Source organism: Euleptes europaea, chromosome 6, assembly GCF_029931775.1.
Source record: "Euleptes europaea isolate rEulEur1 chromosome 6, rEulEur1.hap1, whole genome shotgun sequence".
Classification (NCBI taxonomy): domain Eukaryota; kingdom Metazoa; phylum Chordata; class Lepidosauria; order Squamata; family Sphaerodactylidae; genus Euleptes; species Euleptes europaea.
Genome location: NC_079317.1, coordinates 7,355,048 through 7,382,635, shown reverse-complemented (window position 1 = coordinate 7,382,635; position 27,588 = coordinate 7,355,048). Strand labels below are relative to the sequence as shown.

Below are 27,588 nucleotides of genomic sequence, written 5' to 3'. Positions count from 1 at the left end.
GTTTCCCAGCTCTGGGGCAGATGCTCTTATGACTTAAGAGGCTTAAAGATGTAATTTAGAGCACAGTTCAACATTGTGTGTGTGTTAAGTGCCACCAAGGTGCTTCCGACTTACGGCGATCCTATGAATTAAGGACCTGTAAAACCTCCTATCATTAACAGCCTTGCCCAGTTCTTGCAGACTGAGGGCTGTGGCTTCAATCCATCTCCTCTGGTCTTCCTCTTTTCCTGCTGCCTTCAACTTTTCCTAGCGTTGTTGTCTTTTTTATTGACTCTTTGTCTTCTCATGATGCAACAACAGTACAATAGCCTCCGTTTGGTCATTTTAGCTTCCAGGGAGAATTCAGGCTTGACGTGATCTAGAAGCCACCCAGCATTGGTGTAGTGGTTAAGAGCGGTGGGCTCTAATCTGGAGAACCGGGTTTGATTTCCCCATTCCTCCACATGAGTGGCGGACTCTAATCTGGTGAACTGGGTTTGATTTCCCCATTCCTCCACATGAGTGGCGGACTCTAATCTGGTGAGCCAGGTTTGATTCCCCACTCCTCCACATGAGCGGTGGAGTCTATCTGGAGAAATGGGTTCTCCAGATTAGAGTCTGCCTACTGGGTGACCCTGCTGCTGGGTGACCTTGAGCTAGTCACAGAGAGCCTGCTGGGTGACCTTGGGCTAGTCACAGTTCTCTCCAAACTCTCACAAGGTGTCTGTTGTGGGGAGAGAAAGGGGAGGTGTTTCTAAGCCGGTTTGAGACTCCTTACAGTAGAGAAAATCGGGACATAAAAACTAAATCTTTTATTTGTCTTTTTGGCCATCCACAGTTTCTGTAAAACTCTCCTCCACCACATTTCAAATAAATCAGCTTCCTGCCAGCTTTCTTCATAGTCCAACTTCCACACCCATACACAGTAATGGGGAATACTCTGGTGTGAATTGTCTTGGTCACCAGCAACAGATCCTTATAGTATAAGTTTCTCCATTCAAAGCTTTTGGCCAGGGATGCAAACTTCTGACCAGTTTTTCTTGGAAGCAGGCATTCATTGTGTAAAACACAGTGGCAGAAGGCAACGTGTGCATACACCCCTGCAGCAAGTCATTCTGACGTTGAGTAACTTCTCCTTCCCTGATCATGCCATAGGGCCTCCAAGGCTTGGTTTGTGCGTGTAAGAGAAGGAGATGGTGGAACGGACTGTACCACTCTCAGTTGAAGTTGGTGAGTTGTAGTTTTGATACTCTTTGCAAAAAAAAGAAAATAATTCATGCAAACAGAAATCTTGCACACTAGGGCCAAAGGCGTTCCCTCTTCTCTTTGCTTGTGATGCTGGTGTTCTGTCTGCAGGGAGGTCACCAAGAAGAAAGTTCCCAAAAATGTTATCCTTCACCTGCAGTCTGCTATGGTCCTTTGAAGAAGGAGAGTTGGTTTTTCTATGCCGACTTTCTCTCCCACTTAAAGAAGAATCAAACTGGCTTACAATCACCTTCCTTTCCCCTCCCCACAACAGACACCTTGTATGGTAGGTGGGGCTGAGAGAGCTCAAAGAGAACTGTGACTAGCCCAAGGTTAGCCAGCTGGCTTCATGTGAAGGAGTGGGGAACCACCTCGGTCCTCCAGGTTATAGTCCACCGCTCTTAACCAGTACACCACGCAATGCTGGTTAACGTTTTTAATAGGGGACAGCATGTCTCAAGTTTGGCTTTAGATAGTGATCACTGGAAATGAATGAGAAATCCAGGCACTGCTAATTGGTCTTTCCCCCCCTTTCTTTCCACCACTTTCTGCTGTTAAGTCAGGTACTTTCCCAGGCAGCTGGAGTCTGTAATGATAAACTTTGTGGTTTGAGGCTGAAGGCTGAAGTGAGCTAATCTATAAAGCAATCAGGTTTAGGTCTACAATGAATGTTTTGCTGAGTGGTTATTGGTACTCTTTTTTCCCCTAGTGCTTAATTACAGAAACTGGTACAATTGTACGGTGCTAATTTACTGGATGAATGATGGTTACAAGGCAAAGATAGAAACCATTGCCCATTTTTATTCAGTTGTACTTTATATTCTTCTATAAGATTTTCTCTTATTACTCCATTGATTTCACATTGTATCTCTATGGAGGCACCGGGCGAACCTTCCCACCGTTTAAAGCCCGCTTTCCCCATTGAGATACATTGCAAAGATCACATTAAAGAGTCTGAGGATGGGGGTGACCCCTTCCAGACCCCATAACTCCGGACCCCCTGACCCAATCTTTACCAAACTTGGAGGTTCTTGCAAGGAGAGTCTCTTCTAGCTACCCTGAAAATGTGGGACCTCTACCTGCAAAAATGACCCTCCCCAAGAGCCGCTGAAAGACATTCCCGAAAAAGCTGGATTTTTATCCGGCTTTTTCAGGAATGGCAAATCCGGCTTTGCCAACCTCCCGGATTTTGCTGACTCGGTAAACCCGAACCAGAATTTTACCGAATTTGCATTTATTCAGTATTTTTCGGGTTCGCAGCGGCTCTCCAGGGTCTCAGGCAGAGGTCTTTCACATCACCTACTTGCCTAGTCCCTTTAACTGGAGATGCCGGGGATTGAACCTGGGACCTTCTGCATGCCAACAGCCCTAGTTGGAAGGTCAATGGCAGGAAGTAGAAGATGATTGCCCGGACCTAGATCAGGTCCGGGCAATCATCTTCTACTTCCTGCCATTGCCCTTTCAACTCTTCTTCAGCTTAAACACCTTGAAAAGCAAGAGGGCAGGAAGTCCAGATTTGCTACACAGAGGCGGGCAATGGCAAACAACCTCCGAACGTCTCTAACGGGTCACCATAAGTCAGCTGTGACTTGATGGCAAAAACAAAAGAAAGGTCTGTTAGAGATTCCTCCCCGGTTAGGGTTGTCGTCGGCAGCAAAATCATGGGGAACTTGACCAGTTAGGATCGTATCGGTCTTCAACAAAGCCGCAGCTGTCGTAGAACCAGAATCAGTCCATTGGCGGCTCACTCCACGCTCACCACTCGGATGACTTCTTTCTGGTGACTGTAGATCAGAATGGTCGATCAAAGAAGTCATCGAGGAATTGGATCCTCTCGGTCTTGGTTCTCACTAATGCTGGTCTCCGGGACAGCTTCCCCTCGTCCGACCCTTTCCAGCTGTCTGAGTCAATGCTCGAAGCATCCCAAAACGATTCCCTCCTGGCCTGTTGGTTCAGCAACCACGTCTCCACTTTACTGATCTGGCCGTTATGAGCCTCTGGTAGTCCATGCCCTTTTAGTCTCTGTCCCGCCCAAGGAGCAACCCCTAAAAGGAGGAAAAGAACACCGTTGAGTGAGCTGTACATTTGTTGAACACACAAAGCTGCCTTCTACTGAATCAGCCCCTTGGTCCATCAAAGTCAGTATTGTCTACTCAGACCGGCAGCGGCTCTCCAGGGTCTCAGGCAGAGGTCTTTCACATCACCTACTTGCCTAGTCCCTTTAACCCGAGATGCCGGGGATTGAACCTGGGACCTTCTGCATGCCAAGCAGAGGCTCTATCACTGAGCCATGGCTCCTCTCCATTGTTTACTGTTCATGGGTTTGGATTGTCTCAGTTTCTTCGGGTTTCTTTTTTACTACCTTGAACATCATGCATATATTTGTGGGAACTGGTATGAATGCATTTCCAAGCTTCACTTTTTATCAGTGACTCTTACGTATTGGCCTTCTACTCCCCTTTCTGTAATTTTCCCAATAAGACTTCCCAAAATAAAGTTCTCATTCTTGTTCACACATGAGAGGGGCTGTGGCTCAGTGGTAGAGCATCTGCTTGGCATGCAGAAGGCCCCAGGTTCAATCCCCAGCATCTCCAGTTAAAAGGACCATGCGGCAGGTGATAAAGACTTTCACCTTAGAGACCTTAGAGAGGTCTTAAAAGGACCAGGAGGCAGGTGATATAGACTTTCACCTTATAGACCTTAGAGAGACCTGAGACCTTAGAGAGCCAGTAAGAGTAGGCAATACTGACCTTGATGGACCAAGGGCCTTGACTCAGTATAAGGCATCTTCATGTGTTCAAGAGTGCCAGGCCATGGCTCAGTGGTAAAGCCTCTGCTTGGCATGCAGAAGGAGGAGTCGGTTTTTATATCCCGCTTTTTCTCTACCTTTAAGGAGTCTCAAAGCGGCTTACAATCACCTTCCCTTCCTCTCCCCACAACAGACACCTTGGGAGGTAGGTGAGGCTGAGAGAGTTCGAAAAGAACTGTGACTGGCCCGAGGTCACCCAGCAGGCTTCGTGTGGAGGAGCGGGGAATCGAACCCGGTTCTCCAGATTATAGTCTGCCATTCATATGGAAGAGCGGGGAATTGAACCCAGATCTACATGTTAGAGTCCAGTGCTCTTAACCACTACACCACGCTGGCATTTTGGTTTTTGATTTGGTATTTTTCAGCCTTTTGGTTACCCTAATACTTTTTGGGTGTCACTTACCAAGATCTCTGTCACGCTCAACGGCAAAAAGGTCTTCGTCATCCGAGCTGTCATATTGCTGCCTGCGGCCAAGCGTCTGCCTGACTTCGAAGTCCCTCATTTTTGACTTAGCGAGCGTTGCCTCCTGCCGCAGCCGCCTCTTTCGTTCTGCCTGAGTTTATAAAGGACTCGTCTCATATATACAGATTTAAAAACAGGGGCAGTTACCGCACTTGTATTCCCACCGATGTATTAAGAGTTTGAAAACATTATAAAAAATACTGTTCGCACTTTGTTTGGCCCCTTTAGCTGCGAAGACGTCTTCCGACCATTTATAAGCCGTGGTATCCAAAAACCCTTTTAAAGCGATGTTTTTTATAACATTTTCAAACGCTTTTTGGGAATACAAAGTGCGGTAACCCCCTGGGTTGACAACCATTCCTCTGCTCCAGAGGATCGTGGGAACTGTAGGTCAATGAGGGGGGGGGGGGCTTGGTCAAAAGAGCTCTCAATAGTTTGGCCTAACTACAACTCCCAAGGTTCTTTGGGAGAAAGTTAAACGGGTGTAAAACTAGGGTTGCCAACTCTAGCTTGGGAAATTCCTGGAGATTTTATGGGTGGAGCCTGGGGAGAGCAGGGTTGGGGGAGGGACGTCTTTCCACATCAGGTGGAATTCCAGGGGGTCCCCAGGCCCCAAATATACAATTTGTCATATTGTTGAATTGTAGCCCTTAGCGGCTTATTGATAGATTGTAGCCCGATGTGGCTTCTTATAGATGCTTTATGCGTTAATACTCATTTTATTTATTGACCCTGAGTGGCAACGTTGCATTAAGCCCTGCGAGGCATTTTTCCTGTGTGCTGTAACACATTTCTCTTGAGTAAATTTTCTTTCTGCTTTATTTTTTGCCTGTTGATGAATGAGGTATATATACATATATACATATATATATATATACTATATACATATATATATGTGTGTGTGTGTGTGTGTGTGTGTGTATATATATGTACTATATACATATAGTACATATATATATATGTACTATATATATATATATATAGTATATATATATATATAGTATATATATATATATATAGTGTGTGTGTGTGTGTGTGTGTATATATATATTTACTTTTAGTTTTGAGCCTCGTGCTGCCTTCTCTTTCATTCACCCACCTGGAGGTTGGCAGCCCTATATGAAACCATCATAGATGTCTCTCGGGCGATGAATCCGACAGCATACTCAAAATAATCATTAAGCTGCATTCAAGGACAGGATTCAGTGATGAGAAACGCCTTGAAATTCCCAGTAAGCATTGCATTGGCTGTGTTGAATTTAGGGGAGGGACTGGGGCTCAGTGGTGGAGCCTCTGCTTGGCATGCAGAAGGTCCCGGGTTCAATCCCCGGCATCTCCCGTTAAAGGGACCAGGCAAGTAGATGATGCGAAAGACCCCTGCCTGAGACCCTGGAGAGCCGCTGCCAGTCTGAGTAGACAGTACTGACTTTGGTGGACCCAGGGTCTGATTCAGTAGAAGGCAGCTTCATGTCTTCCCAGGAAGAACGAAAGCAAGCGAGAGCCAGGTCCAGCAATAATCCACCATGTTTAATTGATTTATCCAGACCTTCAGGGATCTTTGACACTGGAGCTGAAATGAATTTTATACTCTCTAACATTTGACAGGGGGGAAAAAATAGGGAAACATGTTCACATGATGTTCCAACCAGCCAGGGTCACAGAATCGACACCCTCCGCCCCTTCACTATTCCCACAGTTGAAGGCTCTTCTCTACATGTTGCATGACATCTCAATTTACTCTGCAATTGAGCCAGTTCTGCAGTGATTCAGAAGGGAACGGGAGTTTATTCCGTTGGTTAAAGAGACTAGAAACATATAATTGTCCTGTAATATATTGGCTTGTGTTCTACTGCCCTTCTGAGCCACCCCTGAAGCTTTCCTCTGGCCTACGGGGCCTTCATAATGTAGGGTAGCCAGCTCTGAGTTGGGAAATACCTGGAGATTTTGGAGGTGGAACCTGGGGAGGGCGGGGTTTGGAGAGGGGAAGGACCTCAAAGGGGTTTAATGCCAAAGAGTCCACCCTCTGAAACAGCCATTTTCTCCAGGGGAACTGACCTCTGTCATTTGGAGATCAGTTGTAATAGTGGGAGATCTTCAGGTGCCGCCTGGAGGTTGGCATCCCTTCAGATGTGGACACCCCCCTCTTGGCATCCCTTCAGATGTGGACCGCCCCCTCTTTCAAGGAGGCACGAACGTCCTCTCGGACCCAGTCGGCCAGCCCCCCTGCCCACAGAAGAGTAAAGGAACCAGGAAGGTTAAGGGTCCTACAAGCAGGTGGTAGTCCTGAAACTTCCAAGGATCGTGTCCATATCCTCGGACTGAATGTACGGAAATTATACACAATGGGATAAACCGGCATCCTGGCAAATTGGGGAAGTCAGATGTGTGGGATTGCCAACCTCCAGGTGTGGGCTGGAGACCTCCCAGTAGGGTTGCCAGGTCCCTCTTCGCCACGGGCGGGAGGTTTTTGGGGCGGAGACTGAGGAGGGCGGGGTTTGGGGAGGGGAGGGACTTCAGTGCCATAGAGTCCAATTGCCAAAGCGGCCATTTTCTCCAGGGGAACCGATCCCTATCAGCTGGAGATTAGTTGTAATAGCAGAAGATCCCCAGCTACTACCTGGAGGTTACTAACACAAAAAAAAACAGCACACTGAGTCAATGTATTCCGTTATATTAACATATACTAAATAAGGTTATAAATCCTACACAATACTATCTTATCTATCCTAACTACAACTTATGCATCTACTACTATATGTACATACATCACTATCAAAGCCACTACACCGTATAATCAAACAGTCCTGTGTGTTAAATTCACTGTCATTTCTCTCTAAGAGTATAGTAGTTTGCAAGTTCCAGTTCGGATAGTATTGTGTAGGATTTATAACCTTATTTAGTATATGTGTTAATATAATGGAATACATTGGCTCAGTGTGCCGGGGTTTTTTTGTGTGTTATTACTGTTCTGTTATCAGCACAGGTAATTCATATTTGGATTTGTGGTATCAAAGTTACTACCTGGAGGTTGGCAACCCATCCCTCCTGGAATTACAGCTGATCTCTAGACTACATAAAATTGCTTCTTTCTTTTTTATTTAAAACTTGCTCCACTTCTCCTGGGAAAAATGGCTGCTTTGGAAGGTGGACTGTATGGCATTATACCTTACCAAGGTCCTTCCCCTTCCTTAACCTCACCTTCTCAAGCTCCACCATCAAATCTCCAGGTATTACTGAACTTGGAGCTGGCAACCCTAAGAACATGAAGATGCTCCTTTAAAACACATGGAACCCCACTGCGCTAGATTCTGTGCCCCATATTGGATTCTTCTACAGGACCACCATTTCCAGAGGCGCCAACATTCGGCCTGGTCATCTTTGCTTCATGTTCTTACTCCTCCTAAAAACTTTCTCCAAAAACCATTTTGCCATTACCTCTTGCTGCATTTCCAGCATTTTCATCTTGTGAAGGTGCTGCCGTCTTCTTCCAGGGGGGTGCAGAACGGCCGGACCCCTCTTCTCCATCTCCTGCTGGGGAAGCAACAGCCAAGGGGAAAGGGGCATGAAAGTTTTATTTTAAAAAAAAAATCTTTTTATTTTTATACCTACAAATAACAAACGAGTTACATCTCACATATGCACACCGTACAATCACAACACAAACCGTTACATCTTAGGCAAAGTACATTCTAACATAGTCTTGCCAGATCTTGCAATGTTCTCTTCCACCAACCTTATTGGACTACATTAACTATAAATAATATAATATTGGAAAACCAGAAACAGGGACCGCTTAATAATTCAGCCTTAATATTTCTAATTAAAAAGTTAGATCTTTATAATTTATATGGCCATGGTTATTTATGTTTATAGTTTTTATAAGATATCCACCATGCATTTCTGTGTGTGTTAAGTGCCGTCAAGTCGCTTCCGACTCATGGCGACCCTGTGAATCAAAGTCCTCCAAAATGTCCTATCTTTGACAGCTTGCTCCGGTCTTGCAAACTGAGGGCCGTGGCTTCCTTTATTGAGTCAATCCATCTCTTGTTGGGTTTTCCTCTTTTCCTGCTGCCCTCAACTTTTCCTAGCATGACGGTCTTTTCCAGTGACGGTCTTTTCCATTTCTAAACTCATTTAATTTTTTCATAATATTTCTTAAACAATATATAGTTTTCTATTCACCGGCTGTTATGTTTCTAAGCTCATTTAAGCTCATAATATTTCTTTACTTTCATATGAACGTTTTAGACAACAACAGACCCGTTCTTTTCATCGCCGCTGTCTCGATCAAGCCGAAAATGGTATTTGCAGGAGACAAAGGCACAGCCGTTGTACCTTCCCTATGAGGAAAGGCTGAAGAATCTGGGAATTTTCAGTTTAGAAATGAGATGACTAAGGGGGCGGCATGATAGAGGCTTATAAAATTATGCACTGGATAAAGAGAGTGGATAGAGATAATTTTTTCTCCCTCTCCCAAAATATTAGAACTCAAGAGCATCCAATGAAGCTGATGGGCCATAGATTCAGGATGGAGAAGGGCATGTTTCCTTACTCAATGAGTGATTAACATGTGGAATTTGCTGTCACAGGAAGTAGGCAAAGAAGGATTTAAACGGGGACTAGACAGATTCAGGGAGCAGAGGTCTATCAGTGGCTACCAGCCATGAGGATATTCTTATCAGGGGAAGGCCTTGGCCTCTATGCTCTGATGTTGGCCCTCCAGAGGAACTGGTTGGCCACTGTGTGAGACAGGATGCTGGACTAGATGGACCACTGGTCTGACCCAGCAGGGCTCGTCTGATCTTCTAATGAATGCATCGGCCTCTGTGTCCTGTTGTTGGCCTGCCAGAGGAACTTTCTGGCCGCTGTGTGAGAGACGATGCTGGACTAGACGGACCACTATATGGACCATCAGGGCTCTTCTGAGGTTCTAATTAAGGCCTCGGCCTCTATGTCTTCTTGTTGGCCCTCCAGAGGATCTAGCTGGCCACTGTGTGAGACAGGATGCTGGACTAGATGGACCACTGGTCTCATCCAGCAGGGCTTTTCTGATGTTCTTATGCCAGAGTCCCATTTTATGCTATCCAAACATCTGAACTTCTTAGCCAGTATGTAAACGTGGGTTTACTCAGGAACGGCCAGACTAAGAATGTACACCTTGTAAGTGAGTGGAGCTTCACAACAAGCAGCCCAAGCCCATTCTTATTCTTCCATTCTGGTCCTCTACGGCCAGTTGTACCTCCTAGCCCCCCGCCCCCAGGGACAGCTCGGGACAATGAGGAGGGTCCCAATCTATTGCAGGGGCTCAGCTCACTCCCAGTCAGCAGCGGCATGGGAAAGGGCCAGTATCCCCTTTGGGCTGACGCTGCCACCAGGCGGTTCTAGGTCATGGTTCCACTTTGCAGAAGTAACAGCTCATAGGGTTGCCAGCCTCCAAGTGGTGATGGTACAAAGCCACCGAATAATGAAGCACATGAACCAGTTGGATTTACCAATTAAACATGCTTATTATTGTGAATTATATCAGGCATGAGCACGTTTTGCGCCAAGTTTCAGGATCACATGTCCACTCCCCTCTTAAAGCCTTCCAAGTTGGCAGCCATCACCTCATCCTGGGGCAGGGAGTCCCACCATTTAACTATGTGTTGTGTGAAGAATTCCTTCCTTTTATCTGTTTTGAATCTCTCCCCCTCCAGCTGCAGCAGATGACCCTGCGTTCTAGCATTATGAGAAAGGGAGAAAAGATGGGTCTGTTTTATTCTTTGTGATCCCCCCAGACCCCTGGGACACCTACCTTTGGTGTCCAATCTGTGGTCCCAGCCAGCCGTCTCGAACATTTGTCCAAAGAGACATCTTTTGACAGGATGAGAGGCTCCAACTTCTAGAAAACCAAGAGGGAGAGCATTGAACGCGTCACCTTTCTGAAAATAAAGCCCTTGTTCTCTTTGTACCCCTAAGAGTTCAGCAGGCCTCATTCTTGCAAAGGGACTTCTCACGGAGTCATGTCACCTGCCAAACTAAGCAAAGGATCAGTAGGGTTATCAGGTCCCCTCTGGCCACCGGTGGGTGACGGTGGGGTAGGACTGCCTGATCCAGGTTGGGAAACTCCTAGAGATTTGGGAATGGAGCCTAGGTAGGACAGTGGGGTACACAGTGCCAGCGATTCCATCCTCCAAAGGATTCATTTTCTCTAGGGGAACTGATCTCTGTAGTCTGGACATTAACTGTAATTCCAGGGGCAACCAATGCCATTTCCGTCCTGTGGGCAGGCTAGAAGCCAGACTGAAGAAGAACAAGAAGATGGGTTGGTTTTTATATGTCGATTTTCTCTACCTTTTTAAAAGGAGACTCAGACCAGCTTACAATCACCTTCCCTTCCTCTCCCCACAGCAGACACCTTGTGAGGTAGGACGGGCCGAGAGAGCTCTAAGAGAGCTGTGACTAGCCCAAGGTCACTCAGCCGGCTTCATGTGGAGGAGTGGGGAATCAAACCCAGTTCTCCAGATTAGAGTCCACTGCTCTTAACCACTACGCCATGCTGCCTCTGAAATGGATCCAGAGCTGATGTGTCCAGGAACAGAAGGTTAGATACTGGGCAGTTAGTAGGGTTGCCAACCTCCAGGTACTAGCTAGAGATCTCCTGCTATTGCAACTGATCTCCAGCCCATAGAGATCAGTTCACCTGGAGAAAAGGGCCGCTTTTGCAATTGGACTCTATGGCATTGAAGTCCCTCCCCTCCCCAAACCCTGCCCTCCTCAGGCTCCACCCCAAAAACCTCCCTCCAGTGGCGAAGAGGGACCTGGCAACTCTAGCAGGTAGATACTGGGCATTGTTATTGCTCCATAGATGCTTAATGATGACGGCTTTAGTCTGAGTATTGTTATTTAGCACTTCTTATAGGCCCTTTTTTTAGTATTGGGAGGTCTCGTGTTGTTTTTTGTGTTAGTGCTTTTAATTGGTGAGTGTAATTTTAACAAAGATGGCAAGGGGTCTGGAGACCAAGTCCTGTGAGGAAAGGTTGAAGGAGCTGGGTACGTTTAGCCTGGAGAGGAGAAGACTGAGAGGGGATCTGATAACCATCTTCCGGTCCTTGAATATGTCATATAGAGGATGGTGCCGAGTTGTTTTCTGTTGCTCCAGAAGGTCAGACCAGAACCAACGGGTTGAAATTAAATCAAAAAGAGTTTCCGTCTAGACATTAAGAAGAATTTTCTAACAGTTATAGCGGTTCCTCAGTGGAACAGGCTTCCTCAGGAGGTGGTAAGCTCTCCTTCCCGGGAGGTTTTTAAGAAGAGGCTAGATGGCCATCTGTCAGCAATGCTTAGTCTTTGACCTTAAGCAGATGATGAGAGGGAGGGCACCTTGGCCATCTTCTGGGCATGGAGTAGGGGTCACTGGGGATGTGTGGGGGGAGGAGGTAGTTGTGAATTTCCTGCATTGTGCAGGGGGTTAGACTAGATGACCCTGGTGATCCCTTCCAACTCTATGATTCTAACATGTTGTAAACTGCCTTGGCTACAATTTTGTAGCAAGGCCAGGATAGAAATATATCACATAAACGAATAAAGTCGCCCGGCCACCCATGTGCCAGTTTGCCCCTTAAAACTGAACACACCCACCCTGCTGTGGCTCCAATTTGTTAAAAACAAATCCACAGGAGAAATAATCATGGGATTATACTTCCACCCTCAGCATCTGCTCTTGGGATCTTGGCCAAATTCACATGTGCCACTGAACGTGCTCTTCGGCTTTCCCTCCCGCTCTTGGCATGCCAGTGTGAAAAGCACCGGCTCAGAACTGAGTAGAGGCCATGTCCAATAGCTGGACTGTACACTGCATTTGCAACCTATCTTCTTTTTACAATGCAGGTGTGAATTGATCCTTTAATCTCGTGTTTGCATTTTTAAAAGACTAATTTCAACGTGGCCACTAGGTGGCAGCAAGTAACACCACAATGATGACTGTTCTTTTAAATCACTTGCAAAAAATTCCCCAACGCATAAAATAACACATGAACACATGAAGCTGCCTTATACTAAATCAGACCCTTAGTTCATCAAAGTCAGTATTGTCTACTCAGACCGGCAGCAGCTCTCCAGGGTCTCAGGCAAAGGTCTTTCACATCACCTACTTGCCTAGTCCCTTTAAGTGGAGATGCCCGGGATTGAACCTGGGACTTTCTGAATGCCAAGCAGATGCTCTACCACTGAGCCTCGGCCCCTCCCCTCAATACTCCAGCATTCACTTCTGCTGGGCATGCTGTTCACACAACACGTTGTTTAGGTGCACCCTTGTGATTTTTCAAAGGGCACACCTAAAAATGTAATGTGACAGTTACCAACCTCCAGGCGGACTCTATGGCATTCTGCCCTGCTGAGATTCCTCCCCTCCCCAAACCCTGTCTTCTCCAGGCTCCGCCCCCAAATCTCCAAGGGTTTCCCAGATTGGGAAGGGCGGGGTTTGGCGATGGGCGGGCACTCAGCAGGATGTGATCTCATAGAGTCCACCCTCCAAAGCAGGCTTGTTCTCCAGAGGAACTGTAGTCTGGATAACCGTTGTAATTCTGTGAGACCTCCAGGCCCCACCTGGAGATTGGCAACCCGTTTTAGGAGATAAGCACTCACCGTTTGCATTTACCGATAATGGCCTCAGAGGTGTTGAGATTTCATCGGCAGGAGCCAAGATACTCAGCAAGTTCTAAGGCAGGGGTGGGGAACGTCAGACCTGGGGGCCGCTCAAGGCCCCCAAAATCATTTGATCTGGCCCTTCATGGGTCCTGGCAGATCTCTAGCTCAGAAGGATCTAAGACTGGCAATCCGACCCTCCCGTGGACAGGAATGGCCTCTATTCAAGGCAGATGTGAGTTTGTTTTGCCGAGAAAAGGAACCTTTCCCCCCTCTTGCAGAAGAGTCATTAGCTATGGAGCTGCTAGGACCGCCCAAGAAACTGTGTTAACCCTTTCCCACCCAGGCCGTGGAGAAACGTATTCCCTCTGTACTACAAGAGGGCTGTGGGCAGAAGTGGCAACAATAGGGGGGTTAAACGGGGCAGGGCCAGAATGCTCAGGGGGGGGGGGAGTTCTTAGCCAGTGTGTCCTCATTTCATCCCTGCAGCCGGAGGTAGCAGGAGCCGGCTGTAGAATCCGGCCCCAACCATGCGGAGCAGGAGCAACCCTGGTGTGTGGATGGATGGCTACTCCCAGCTGGTGCAACAGGCCATCCTGTGCCACCAGGTGGGTGAGTGTGCCACCGGTTGGATGCCTGCTTGCTTGCCCGTGCCAGGGGGGTGTCATCTGGGGCAGCTGCCTGGTCAGCTAATTTTTAAGTTGATAATTTTGTATAGCCCGCGAATGATGTTAGAAATATCCAAATGGCCCTTGGCGGGGGGAAAGGTTCCCTGCCCCTGCTCTAAAAGCATTGGAGTTATTGAAGACTACAGTGCAATGTGTTTTTTGTTTGTTTTGTCTTAAAGAAAATTTTATAGACTATTTCTTGTGGTTACTTTTGTTTACTTTGTAGTAAGTATAGTGAGGTTACTGATACAGGCCAATCACACCCCTTTTTAACATAAGGGATTTGTGCCTTTGGCGTGCATTTCTGGGGCAAACACCTCTCATTGCTCACAGCAATTGTAACTCATGGCTTAGTATCATTGAGTTGGCCAGAAATGCAGTGGGGTACTGAGGAAAAAATCACAGGTGGACTGAAATGCTGTGGGGAGAAAGGGACAGTCTGAACCCTGAATTTGCCTGCACAAGCTAAGATACAATTTCCAGTTTAAGATAGTACAGTAGAGTTGCCAGCTCCAAGTTGGGAAATTGAGAGGGAGGGCATCTTGGCCATCTTCTGGGCATGGAGTAGGGGGAAACTGGGGGTGTGGGGGGGAGGTAGAATTCCCTGCATTGCGCAGGGGGTTAGACTAGATGACCCTGGTGGTCCCTTCCAATTCTATGATTCTATGAAATTCCTGGTGATTTGGGGGTGGAGCCTGGGGAAGACAGGCTTTGGAGAGGGGAGGGACCTCAGAGGAATGTAATGCCATAGAGTTATGGTTGCAAGCTCTGGATTAGGAAATACCTAGATATTTTGGGGGGGAGGGACCTCAGCAGGGTATATAACATCATAGACTCCACTCTCCAAAGCAGCCATTTTCCCCAGGGGAACTGATCTTGATCATCTGGAGATCAATTTTACTTTACTTTAATGATACCGCTCATACAGCCAATTTGGCTCTGAACAATGTCACACTAAAGACTAAGACTAAAAGAAAGGGAAAACACATTTATATTTCTATGCATATATCTGCATAAACAATAGAGAATTAATACTTTTTACTCTTAATCAACTGGGGAGAAAGTGGGGTTGCCAACCTACAGGTACTAGCTGGAGATCTCCCACTATTACAACTGATCTCCAGCTGACAGAGATCAGTACACCTGGAGAAAAGGTCCGTGTTGGCAATTGACTCTATGGCATTGAAGTCCCTCCCCAAACCCTGCCCTCCTCAGGCTCTGCCCCAAAAACCTCCTGCCGGTGGTGAAGAGGGACCTGGCAACCCTAGGAGAAAAGTTGGTAACTGCCAATGTAATATTAAAATCCACCCCTGCTAAAAGAAACTTCAGATTATCCAATTCACACCTAGGGTCCCGGATAACTGGAGATCAACTGTAATGGCAGGAGATCTCCAGGTGCTAGGGTTGCCAACTTCCAAGTACTACCTGGAGATCTCCTGCTATTACAACTGATCTCCCGCCGATAGAGATCAGTTCTCCTGGAGAAAATGGCCTCTTTGGCAATTGGACTCTATGGCATTGAAGTCCCTCCCCTCCCCAAACCCCGCCCTCCTCAGGCTCCACCCCCAAAGCTTCCCACAGGTGGTGAAGAGGGACCTGGCAACCCTACCAGGTGCTACCTGGAGGTTGGCAACCCTACACAAGAGTCCATCCTCCAAAGCAGCCATTTTCTCCGGGGGAAGTGATCTCAGCAGCCTGGAGATCAGTTGTAAGTCTGCGAGATCTCTAAGCCCCACCTGCAGTGTGGCAACTCCATCGTGCAGGTATCCTCTGAGATTGACCCTAGCCTATCCGAGGCCATTTAACCACTGAACCACACTGCCTTTCGCTAGGAAGGTGGGATTTAAAGGAGCATCTTAAGAGGAGCTCAGATTATCTTACTTGTGGCCGGCGAGGCGGATGTTGTTTGATGATGCTCGGTTCTCCCTCTTCCGTCTTGAGATCCAGCGGATAGGGGCCAGGCACTGTAAGAGGAGAGGAAACAGGGTGTGAGCTGCAATTGGAGAGCAGTCATATACCTATATTACTGGCCTGAAAAGAGAGGCGGGAGTAGGATTGCCAGCTCCCCAAAGGTCCAAATCTGGAAAAGGGCAGGGCTAGGGTTGCCAGCTCCGAGTTGGGAAATACCTGGAGATTTTGGGGGTGGGCGCCTGAGGATGGCGGGGTTTGGGGAAGGGAGGGAGCTCAGGGGGGTATAATACCATACAGTCCACCCTCCAAAGCAGCTATTTGCTCCCGGTGAATTGATTTGTGTTGCCTGGAAATCAGTTGTAATCCCAGGAGAACTCCAGCCACCACCTGGAGGTGAGCAATCCTAGGCGGGGCCCATTAGGGTTGCCAGGTCCCCCTTCGCCACCAGCAGGTGGTCTTTGGGGCAGAGCCTGAGGTTGGCGTGGTTTGGGGAGGGGAGAGACTTCAATGCCATAGAGTCCAATTCCCAAAGCGGCCATTTTCTCCAGGGGAACCGATCGCTATCGGCTGGAGATCAGTTGTAATAGCGGGAGATCTCCAGCTACTACCTGGAGGTTGGCAACCCTAGCAAAGAAGGACCTGGCAACCCTGGGTATAATGCCCTAGCGCCCGCCCTCCAAAGCAGCCCTTTTCTCCAGGGGAGCTGATCTCTAGCCCCTGGAGAATAGTTGTCATTCTGGGACATCTCCAGACCCCACCTGGAAGTTGGCAAGCCTGGATGCAACTCCAAGCAAGGCTGGGGCAAATGCTGCGTGGAAATGGGGGAAGAGAAAGGAAAAGGGGCAGGGATTGAAGGATAAGTCCCCCCCCCCAAAAAAAAGTGCGCCACAACAGAATCTGGAACTCGTCTCTGTGCTCAACCAGGCCGGCTGTTTATGTAAGCGCTCCGGCTGTCATGAAATGCTCAGCCTGCCTCGCTGAATGCCCGGAGCTCATTTGTATTCACTGCAGAGGCTTCTGGCTTGTGAAATGCGACTCCTCTGAAAAGCGGGGCTAAGTTTTCTTTCATGTTCCGAAGATGGCAATCTCCAGACAGACTATCCAGGGGAAACTCTCTGGGCCCTCCGGGGCAATGATCCGGGGAGCGGGGAAAGTTGCCTCCTGCTTGTTTTCTAGGAGAAGGCATCCCGAAAAACAAGCATCTCGTGTGCATGCTTAAGAGTGGAGGAACGTGCATCCGAATCAGGCCAAAACCCATCGAACCCAGCATCCTACTTCCATCAGGGGATAGCCAGATGTGTATAAAAAATCCACTAGTAGTACATAAAGATTACAGGCTGTTTGCCCCCAGCAGCTCATTTTCTGAGGTATACTGCCTTGGAACATGGCAGGAAGAAGAAAAAGGAGGAGGAGGAAGAGGAGCCCTTGAGAGCTCTTACCTAGTCCGCGAGCCAGCCGAGGAAGCCACCACCACCACCACCACCCCACTCTCAATCTGGGCTGCCAATGCATGGCTTGGCAGAAAGAGGAGGAGGAGTTGGTTTTTATCTGCCGATTTGCTCTACCTTTTTATGGAGAATCAAAGCACCTTACAATCTCCTTCCCTTCCTTAGAGCGGTTCCTCAGTGGAACAGGCTTCCTCGGGAGGTGGTAAGCTCTCCTTCCCTGGAGGTTTTTAAGAAGAGGTTAGATGGCCATCTGTCAGCAATGCTGTTTCTGTGACCTTAGGCAGATGATGAGAGGGAGGGCATCTTGGCCATCTTCTGGTCACTAGGGGTGTGGGGGGGGAGGTAGTTGTGAATTTCCTGCATTGTGCAGGGGGTTGGACTTGATGGCCCTGGTGGGCCCTTCCAACGCTATGATTCTATGATTCCTCTCCCTACAACAGACACCTTGTGAGGTAGGTAAGGCTGAGAGAGCTCAAAGAGCTATGACTAAGCCATCCTCATGAATCTCGCCTAGGGCAAAGAAGGCCCTGACCTGGATGGCCCTGGCTAGCCCAATCTTGTCAGATTTCAGAAGCTAAGCAGGGTCTGCCCTGGTGAGTCCTTGGATGGGAGACCAGCCAAGGAAGTCCAGGGTTGCTACACAGAGGCAGGCAACGGCAAACCACCTCTGAACGTCTCTTGTTGAAAACCCATATGGGGTCACCATAAGTCAGCTGCGACTTGATGGCACACAATTATTATGCCCTGATCTGGATGGCCCAGGCTAGCCCTACCACATCAGACCTCAGAAGCTAAGCAGGGTCACCCTTGGTTAGTACTTGGATGGGAGACTGCCAAAGAAGTCCAAGGTTGCTACACAGAAGCAGGCAATGGCAAACCACCTCTGAGAGTCTCTTGCCTTGAAAACCCCACGGGTTCGCTATAGTCAGTTGCAACTTAACAGCACACAATTATTATACCCTGACCTGGATGGTCCAGGCGAGCCTGATCTCATCAGACCTCATCAGCTAAGCAGGGTCAGCCCTGGTTAGTACTCAGATGAGAGACCACCAAGAAAGTCCAGGGCTGGTATGCAGAGGAAGAAGCAGAAGAGTTGGGTTTTATATGCCGACTTTCTCTACCACTTAAGGGAGAATCAAACTGGCTCACAATCACTTTCCCTTCCCCCACCCTGTGCGGTAGGCGGAACTGAAAGAGTGTGAGTAGCCCAAGGTCACCCAGCTGGCTTCGTGTGTAGGAGAGGGGAAATAAATCCAATTCACCAGATTAGCCTCCACCGCTCATGTGGAGGAGCGGGGAATCAAGCCCGGTTCTCCAGATCCGGTTCTCCAGAGCCAGTGTGGTGTAGTGGTTAAGAGCGGTGGTTTGGATCGGTGGAGTCTGATCTGGAGAACCGGGTTTGATTCCCCACTCCTCCACATGAGTGGCGGAGGCTAATCTGGTGAATTGGATTTGTTTCCCCACTCCTACACATGAAGCCAGCTGGGTGACCTTGGGCAAGCTACAGCTCTCTTAGAGCTCTCTCAGCCCCACCCACCTCACAGGGTGTCTGTTGTGGGGAGGGGAAAGGAAGGTGATTGTAAGCCAGTTTGAATCTTCCTTAAGTGGTAAAGAAAGTCAGCATATAAAAACCAACTCTTCTTCTTCATCATCATAGTCCACCATTCCAAACCACTGCTCTTAACCACTACACCACGCTGGAAGGCAACGGCAAACCTCCTCTGAACATCTCTTGCCTTGAAAGCCCTATGGGGTCACCATAAGTTGGCTGCAACTTGGTGGCACTTTACACACACACACAGACACAACACACACACACATACACACAGGGTACAGAAGTTTTACTCTGCTCTGGTTAGACCTCACCTAGAGTACTGTGTTCAGTTTTGGGCACTGCAATTTAAGAAAGATGTAGACAAGCTGGAACGTGTCCAGAGGAGGGCAACGAAGATGGTGAGGGGTCTGGAGACCAAGTCCTATGAGGAAAGGTTGAAGGAGCTGGGTATGTTTAGCCTGGAGAGGAGAAGACTGAGAGGGGATATGATAACCATCTTCAAGTACTTGAAAGGCTGTCATAGAGAGGATGGTATGGAGTTGTTTTCTGTTGCCCCAGGAGGTCGGACCAGAACCAACGGGTTGAAATTAAATCAAAACAGTTTCCATCTTGACATTAGGAAGAATTTTCTAACAGTTAGAGCAGTTCCTCAGTGGAACAGGCTTCCTTGGGAGGTGGTAATCTCTCCTTCCCTGGAGGTTTTTAAGAAGAGGTTAGATGGTCATCTGTCAGCAATGCTGATTCTGTGACCTTAAGCAGATGATGAGAGGGAGGGCATCTTGGCCATCTTCTGGTCACTTGGGGTGTGGGGGGGGGGAGGTAGTTGTGAATGTCCTGCATTGTGCAGGGGGTTGGACTCGATGACCCTGGTGATCCCTTCCAACTCTATGATTCTATGATTCTAAGTACATTCTTCTGTCTAACTCTCCAGAATTTACTTCCCTCCAGAGGACCCTGAGTTCTGCCACTATCACTGGAGGTGGACTGAGAAGCTTAAACAGTCCAAGGATAGAGTTGCGCTGGCACCTGGTGGGAGCTTGGGGAGGTGGGTACATGCGTGCCACACAGCAGCAATGCCATAATGTCACTTCTGGGATGAACCCAGAAGCTGTAGCACTGCATTAGCATGACACTCTAGGATTCACTAGAAACTTTGTTTAGCAGTCCTAGAGTATTGCACCAACGCAGTGATGTCACTTCCAGATTGGCCCTCGTTGCAGCATGGCCAATTTTCCACAAGTAGGGGTGTGCAAAAAAAAAAAAAAATTAGGTAAATTCGGGTTTGGTTTATTGGGCCTGATTTTTCCCCCTGGGAAACCTGAAATAAGCTGAATTTTCAGGTTTCCCAAAAAAATTCAGCCCTGGGGGGCATTTTTTGAGGTAGAGCCCCCAAACATGCAGGGTGGCTTGCAGGGACTCTCCTTGCAAGAATCCCCAAGTTTGGTAAAGATTGGGTCAGGGGGTCCGAGGTTATGGGGTCTGGAAAAGGTCGCCCCTCCCGCCTCCATAAAGAAGCATTGGAAGGGAAGAGATTCACTTTTTGTTCACTAATTGGCTAATGTTTGTCTATGGAGGAGAAGTGACCACTTTAGAGCCCATAACACTGGACCCCCTGACCCAATCTTCACCAAACATTGGGGTTCATGCAAGAAGCGTCCCTGAAAGCTACCCCGAAAATTTGGGACCTCTACCCCCAAAAATGCCCCCACAGGAGCTTCACAAAAAATCCCTTTTGTTTCCTATTATGGGAATTTTCCACTAGCCAACTTCTGCAGGATTGTGACGTCTATGTAGCAGATACTATGAGTTCAGTCGGGAGATAGGAACCAACATACTAGAGCCCAAATACATGGACCACTGTTTAATTCTCTGAAGAAGAAATGGTGAAACAAGTGTGAATACCGGATCCCTGTTAAAGGATGTTGATGGACATGATGCTAACACAAGTTGCAATCCTGCCCTACACAGGATTCTGATCTCAATTCTGCCGGGAGATCAGTGGATATATTCTCATTCATGGATTTTACATCGTTTAGACCTTCATTTGACTTTCGTTCAGTCATTATCTTGCAAGATATGTTATTGGATATTTGTATGGCCTTTTCAAATCAAGCCTGAACTGACCCTAGAAGCTAAAATGACTAAACTGAGGCTGTCGTATTTTGGTCACATTATGAGAAGACAAGAGTCACTGGAAAAGACAGTCATGCTAGGAACAGTTGAGGGCAGCAGGAAAAGAGGAAGACCCAACAAGAGATGGACGGACTCAATAAAGGAAGCCACAGCCCTCAATTTGCAAGACCTGAGCAAGGCTGTCAAAGATAGGACTTTTTGGAGGACTTTCATTCATAGCGTCGCCATGAGTCGGAAGCGACTTGACCGCATTTAACACACACACACACACACACACACACACACGGCGTTTTCACAGTATTGTTATATTTACTGTGATATTCTATAGCACAATACAGATTCAAGCTGTTATCTACATGATTTATTGTTAGCCACGGTTGCTGTGATTTTGTTTGAACTTCCGCATAATGGCACGAAATGCCCCATTTGTTGATTTTGGTACTACCCGGAGGCTGGCAATCCTAAACTGGGCACAAGTCAGAAGTATTGGCTTTGACCTACAAAGCCCTGGCAAAGGTTCAAACGAACAAGCCCAACTGTTAAGATCGTAACAGGACTCACTCTCTTAAGTCCGTATGTCTTCGTCTACTTTAGATCCCTTTGGCTGAGAGGCTGTATTTAAAAAAAAAAAAAAAACCCTTCTACTAATTAATATTTTAACTTTGCCAAATGAAAACTCATTTATTTGCCCAGACATTCTGCGCTGCTTCAGCTACACCGCTAGTATGATAAATGTCACTCTGATTTTTCCCCCCCTTGTTGGCTGCGTTTGGTTCTATTTAATACGAGCGGTTTTGTTTTATTGTCAGGGCTTCCTTTATCTCAACTCAGGGCTTCAGAAGTCTTTGTTACGCTCCTGGACAATTCAATCCGGTATTAACAACAAAAGAATTCGGAAGCAAGAGCACCCGTGATAGGAGTCTGCACAAATTGATTCTCTGAGGATGAATTGATGCGTCTCTGTTTCCTCGTGGCATCGTGTCGTGAGTTTAGATATCTATGCCACACAGCATCCCTATATGGTGCCCATCGGCGCCTTGGCGCCCCCCTGACCCCTTTCCCGACCCCTTGCACTGGTTAATTTGGAAGCCAGAAAATAAAGAGCAAATTCATAGTATGTAGTGCAGTTTCAGCGCCATCACTATGAACCGGGTTTGATTTCCCGCTCCTCCACATAAGCGGCGGACTCTAATCTGGTGAACCGGGTTGGGTTCCCCACTCCTCCACATGAAGCCTGCTGGGTGACCTTGGGCTAGTCAGTAGGGTTGCCAACCTCCAGGTAGAATAATAGAATCATAGAGTTGGAAGGGACTACCAGGGTCATCTAGTCCAACCCCCTGAACAATGCAGGAAATTCACAACTACCTCCCCCACACACACACCAGTGACCTCCACTCCATGTCCAGAAAATGGCCAAGATGCCCTCCCTCTCATCATCTGCCTAAGGTCACAGAATCAGCATTGCTGACAGATGGCCATCTAGCCTCTGCTTAAAAACCTCCAGGGAAGGAGTACTCACCACCTCCCGAGGAAGCCCGTCCCACTGAGAAACCACTCTAGCTGTTAGAAAATTCTTCCTAATGTCTAGACGGAAACTCTTTTGATTTAATTTCAACCCATTGGTTCTGGTCCGACTTTCCGGGGCAACAGAAAACAACTCCACTTGAAGATGGTCATCATATCCCCTCTCAGACTTCTCCTCTTCAGGCTACACATGCCCAGCTCCTTCAACCTTTCCTCATAGGACTTGGTCTCCAGACCCCTCACCATCTTTGTTGCCCTCCTCTGGGCACGTTCAAGCTTGTCTACATCCTCTTTAAATTGCGGTGCCCAAAACCGAACACAATACTTTAGGTGAGGTCTAACCAGAGCAGAGCAAAGTGATACCATCACTTTGCGTGATCTGGACACTATACTTCTGTTGATGGAGCCCAAGATCACATTTGCCTTTTTAGCTACTAGCTACTAGCTACCTGCTTGTGGATTTGGAAGCAAGAGCACCTGTGATAGGAGTCTGCATGCTGGAATTCCCACGATCCTCTAGAAGCTGGTAGCCAATTTTGAATCCTTGTGGATCCTTTTATTATTACAGATGTGTGGAAATAGCCAGGCAAGGGATTTGTTTCGTTATGATATTTGGTGTGGATCAGGGTCATATGGGGGAGGTGGACTTTAAAAAAAAAAAAGGTTATTCAGCCTACCTTTTGGAAACATGTTGAGACTAAAATATTTGCAAGTGGTATCAAGGGTTATAGACAGGGTTGTCAACTGACCCGAAGAGAAAAAATGTCCCATCCCTTTAACGGAGCCATGATGGTATGTTATGGACCAGGTGATGTTATTTACCTCCATGCCATGAAAAGTTTCTTCTGCCCATTTCCACATATTAAACCTCTGTTAAAGGGGCAGGACTTTTTTTCTCCAGGCCTGTTGGCAACCTTAGTTATATTTATTTTTCCCCTGTTTATTTCTTATTTATTTAAGTCCACCTGGAAATACGGCAGCCCCACCTGGCAACAAAGGATGGCTATGGCCCTGATTCTAGGGTTTCCAACCTCCAGGTACTATACCCCACTGAGGTCCCTCCCCTCCCCAAACCCCACCCACCCTCAGCTCCACCCCCAAATCTACAGGAATTTCCACACCCAGAGTTGTCAACCGTGCCTGATCCCAAATGGAGAACGGAGAAAGCCAGCAGTGGCTCAGTGGCAGAGCCTCTGCTTGGCATGCAGAAGGTCCCAGGTTCAATCCCCGGCATCTCCAGTTAAAGGAACTAGGCAGGTAGGTGATGTGAAAGACCTCTGCCTGACACCCTGGAGAGCCGCTGCTGGACTGAGTAGACAATACTGACCTTGATGGACCAAAGGTCTGATCCAGTATAAGGCAGCTTCATGTGTTCACGCAATGTGTTGTCAGCTTTCTTCCACCAAAATCAATGGAACATGCCTAAAACTTCATCTTGAAAGTAAAAGTAATTGCACAGTTACCTGTAGGATATCTTGCATACCAGGTTTCCCGCAGGGGCGGAAGATGCCTCTCCGAAAGCGGGGTTCTCTCCGTCAGAGAAGCGAAGGAGCTGGCACTCCTCTCTCTCAAAGGACTCTGGAATCCATATATGCCCGCACTGCCCGGAGGCTGCGGAGCTACCTTTTTGTCAGGCATCGGGGCAACTTTGGTCACTTGGCTCCGACTCTTCGAGTGGTTCAAGCCCATCCTTCTGGGATTCGGTGAGTCTTTCTTTCAAGAAAGGGAGTCCCAGTCTTCAAGCTGCTCATTCAGCCAAAATAAGGAGGGAGCGTTGACCTCAGAATGGGTCCCAAGGCAGAACCCTACAGAATACCTTGCAAGGGTCATGAGTCCGTCAAAGACAGTTTTAAAAACACGCTGGCAAATTCAAGACCCTCCGGAAAGACAAATGTCAGTTCTGACCTCCCTACCGACCTGTTTCTTGGACTACCTTTCAAATAGGGTTGCCAACCTCCAGGTACTACCTGGAGATCTCCTGCTATTACAACTCATCTCCAGCCAACAGTTCACCTGGAGAAAATGGCCACTTTGGCAATTGGACTGAGGAGGAGGAGGAGGAGGAGAAGAAGGAGGAGGAGGAGAAGAAGAATTGGTTTTTATATGCTGACTTTCTCTACCATTTAAGGGAGACTCAAACTGGCTTACAATCACCTTCCCTTCCCCTCCCCACAACAGACACCCTAAGAGGTAGGTGGGGCTGAGAGAGCTCTATCAGAGCTGTAACTTGCCCAAGTTACAGCTGGCTTCGTGTGTAGGAGTGGAGAAACAAATCCAGTTCACCAGATTAGCCTCCGCCGCTCACGTGGAGGAGTGGGGAATCAAACCCGGTTCTCCAGATCAGAGTCCACCTCTCCAAACCACCGCTCTTAACCACTTCACCATGCTGGCTCTCCAGCGTGAACTCCTTCCCATCCCCAAACCTCACCCTCCTCAGGCTGCACCCCAAAAACCTGCCACCAGTGCAAAGAGGGACTTGGCAACCCTACTCTTGAACTAAGCCTGGCTCTCTAACACAACCTACCAAGCTTCTTCAGTGGTCCTTTTCTGTCAGCCCTCCCAAACACACACAGAGGTGCCGCGAAAGCCAAATCCATTTCCAAGGTAACTCATTTACCCACTTTCCCCATCTCCACCCTCGGCAAGTCCAGTTAAACATTGACCTGATCTGGGCACTTCCTAGCGTGAAGGAATGACGATCTAGCAGGCATTGAACAGTGAACAAGCCCAGAGCCTTCAGGGAGGTTGACATTAAGTAATATATAACAGGGTTTAGAGGCCGTTCCCACCCACCACGATGTCTAACCAGCCATGGTTAACCTTTAATGCCCTCATCCTGTACCCATAATTTCAGCTGAATCTAGTTAGATGTTAGGAAGTCCAGCGATTCTGTTTTCTCACTAAACAGACCAAAAAAGTAGGAAGTTCCAAAAAAAAACGGGAGAACGGCGGCTGATCCTTATTGAAGGCATCCTTGTGTAAATGTTATATTTAAAGGTATAAACTCATATTAGTTTTTTGGCTGTCATGGCTTCTCCTTGGCGAAACGTGAATAATGATCTAGACAACACGTCCATCTTCATCTTTTCCAGCTGTTCTAGTTGTTCATATGTCCTCAAAACTCTTGGACGATTGCACTTACCTGGAAGTTTGAACTCTGTAAAAGAAATTGTCAAGTCATTGATAAGCAACAACATTTAGTACTTACCTTATCTTTTTGATCCTTTGTATTTTGTGTATTGTTCGTTGTATGTGTTTTCACCGTACACCTCTTTGCACTTAATATATTTAATTGCATTGGAAATTTGTGCTGTTTTTGTTTTCTTCATACTATACAGCACAGAGCCGTCTTTTTCTGATCCTTATTTAAGGCATCCTTGTGTAAATGTTATATTTAAAGGTATAAACTCATATTAGTTTCTTGGCTGTCATGGCTTCTCCCAAAGAATCCTGGGAGTTGTCGCTTGATGATGTTTCGGAGCTATCCTGGTTTAGAGATACTTGTCCCCTTGCTAAGGTTGCCAGGTCTCTTTTTGCCCCCGGTGGGAGGTTTTTTGGGGGGCGGAGCCTGAGGAGGGCGGGGTTTGGGGAGGGGAAGGACTTCAATGCCAGAGAGTCCAATGGCCAAAGCGTCCATTTTCTCCAGGGGAACTGATCAGTTGTAATAGCAGGAGATCTCCAGCTAGTACCTGGAGGTTGGCAACCCTAACTTTACCCCCAGCAAACTGGGTACTCATTTGACTGACCTCAGAAGGATGAAAGGCTGAGTCGACCTTGAGCCCGCTACCTGAAACCGACTTCCGTCGGGATCGAACTCAGGTCGTGAGCAGAGCTTTTGACTGCAGTACTGCAGCTTACCACTCTGTGCCACGGGGCTCTTCTTCAGAGTCTGAAGAAGAGAGCTGTGACTCACGAAAGCTCATGCCCTGCCAGAAATTTTGTTAGTATTTAATAGGGTTGCCAGGTCCCTCTTCGCAACCGGCGGTAGGTTTTTGGGGCGGAGCCTGAGAAGGGCAGGGCTTGGGGAGGGGAGGGACTTCATTGCCATAGAGTCCAATTGCCAATTTCTCCAGGGGAACTGATCTCTATCGGCGGGAAATCAGTTGCAATAGCAGGAGATCTCCAGCTAGTACCTGGAGGTTGGCAACCCTAGTCTGTAAGGTGCTACTGGACTCTTGCCCTTTTCTACTGCTAGAGACAGACGAACATGGCTACCCATCGTGAAATATATTCAGCTGCCATAGACCTCCGTCCATCAAGGTTAGCATCATCTACTCTGACAGGCAACGGCTCTCCTGGGCCTCAGACAGAGGTCTTAAAATATCACCTACTGTCTTTTCCTTTTGAAACCGGAGATGATTGGGGGGGGGGGGTGTTGAATCTTCTGCATGCAAAACAGCGATGCTCTTCCCCCAACTAGCAAAGGAATTGCTTAATAGCTGTCATATAATATTCAGAGGCCCTGATCCAGCAAAGAGTGTATGCCGTAACAGGGACTACTTGGGTGTAAATGTTTTTTTTTAAAGTTGGGACCCACCGGCCCCCTGCTACTCCGCTACGCAGGAGTAGGAGCAGAAGGCTATGATCAGCTCTCCTCTGTGCTCCTCTACAGGTTAGAGCTAGGGTTGCCAACCTCCAGGTAACAGATGGAGATCTCATGCTATTACAACTGATCTCCAGCTGACAGAGATCAGTTCACCTGGAGAAAATGGCCGCTTTGGCAATTGGACTCTATGGCATTGAAGTCCCTCCCCTCCCCAAACCCCGCCCTCCGGTTCCACCCTAAAAATCTCCCGCCGGTGGCAAAGGGGGACCTGGCAACCCTAGTTACAGCTGACTGAAGAAGTCTGTCCCCAGCACGTGTTTGGACACATGAAGCTGCCTTCTACTGAATCAGACTAGTGGTCTCTCAAGGTCAGTATTGTCTGCTCAGACTGGCAGCAGCTCTCCAGGGTCTCAGGCAGAGGTCTTTCAAATCACCTACTGCCTGGTCCTTTTAACTAGAGCTGCTGAGGATTGAACCTGGCACCTTCTGCATGCAAAGCAGAGGCTCTACCACTGAGCCACACACCCCTCCCCAAAGTACTATTCAGAAAGCACATAAAAATGCCTTATACCGAATCAGGTCAGTATTGTCCACTCGGACTGGCAGCGGCTCTCCAGGGTCTCAGGCAGAGAAATGTCTTTCACATCACCTACTTGCCTAGTCCCTTTAACTGGAGGTGCCG

The 27,588-nt window shown here is 47.8% G+C and overlaps 1 protein-coding gene across 1 annotated transcript; it reads right to left on the bottom strand.

Annotated features, from left to right (window-relative positions):
• Positions 1 to 3,015: 3,015 nt before the first annotated feature.
• Positions 3,016 to 24,049, bottom strand: CCDC198 (coiled-coil domain containing 198). Its single transcript, XM_056851166.1, has 6 exons — positions 23,824 to 24,049; positions 15,671 to 15,753; positions 10,291 to 10,377; positions 7,932 to 8,027; positions 4,437 to 4,587; positions 3,016 to 3,269 (listed from the first exon to the last, which is right to left on the bottom strand). Exons 1-6 carry the CDS (start codon positions 24,047 to 24,049, stop codon positions 3,016 to 3,018), a joined length of 897 nt encoding a protein of 298 aa, XP_056707144.1.
• Positions 24,050 to 27,588: the final 3,539 nt, after the last annotated feature.

Excerpts from the sequence above, each read along its gene's own strand:
- CCDC198 (XM_056851166.1), bottom strand. The coding sequence starts at position 24,049 with ATGGGCTTGAACCACTCGAAGAGTCGGAGCCAAGTGACCAAAGTTGCC. Across the intron at positions 15,754-23,823 it reads GTATGCAAGATATCCTACAG|TGCCTGGCCCCTATCCGCTG; the intron begins GTAACTGTGCAA and ends CTCCTCTTACAG. Across the intron at positions 4,588-7,931 it reads TGCTGGAAATGCAGCAAGAG|GCAGAACGAAAGAGGCGGCT; the intron begins GTAATGGCAAAA and ends TTATAAACTCAG.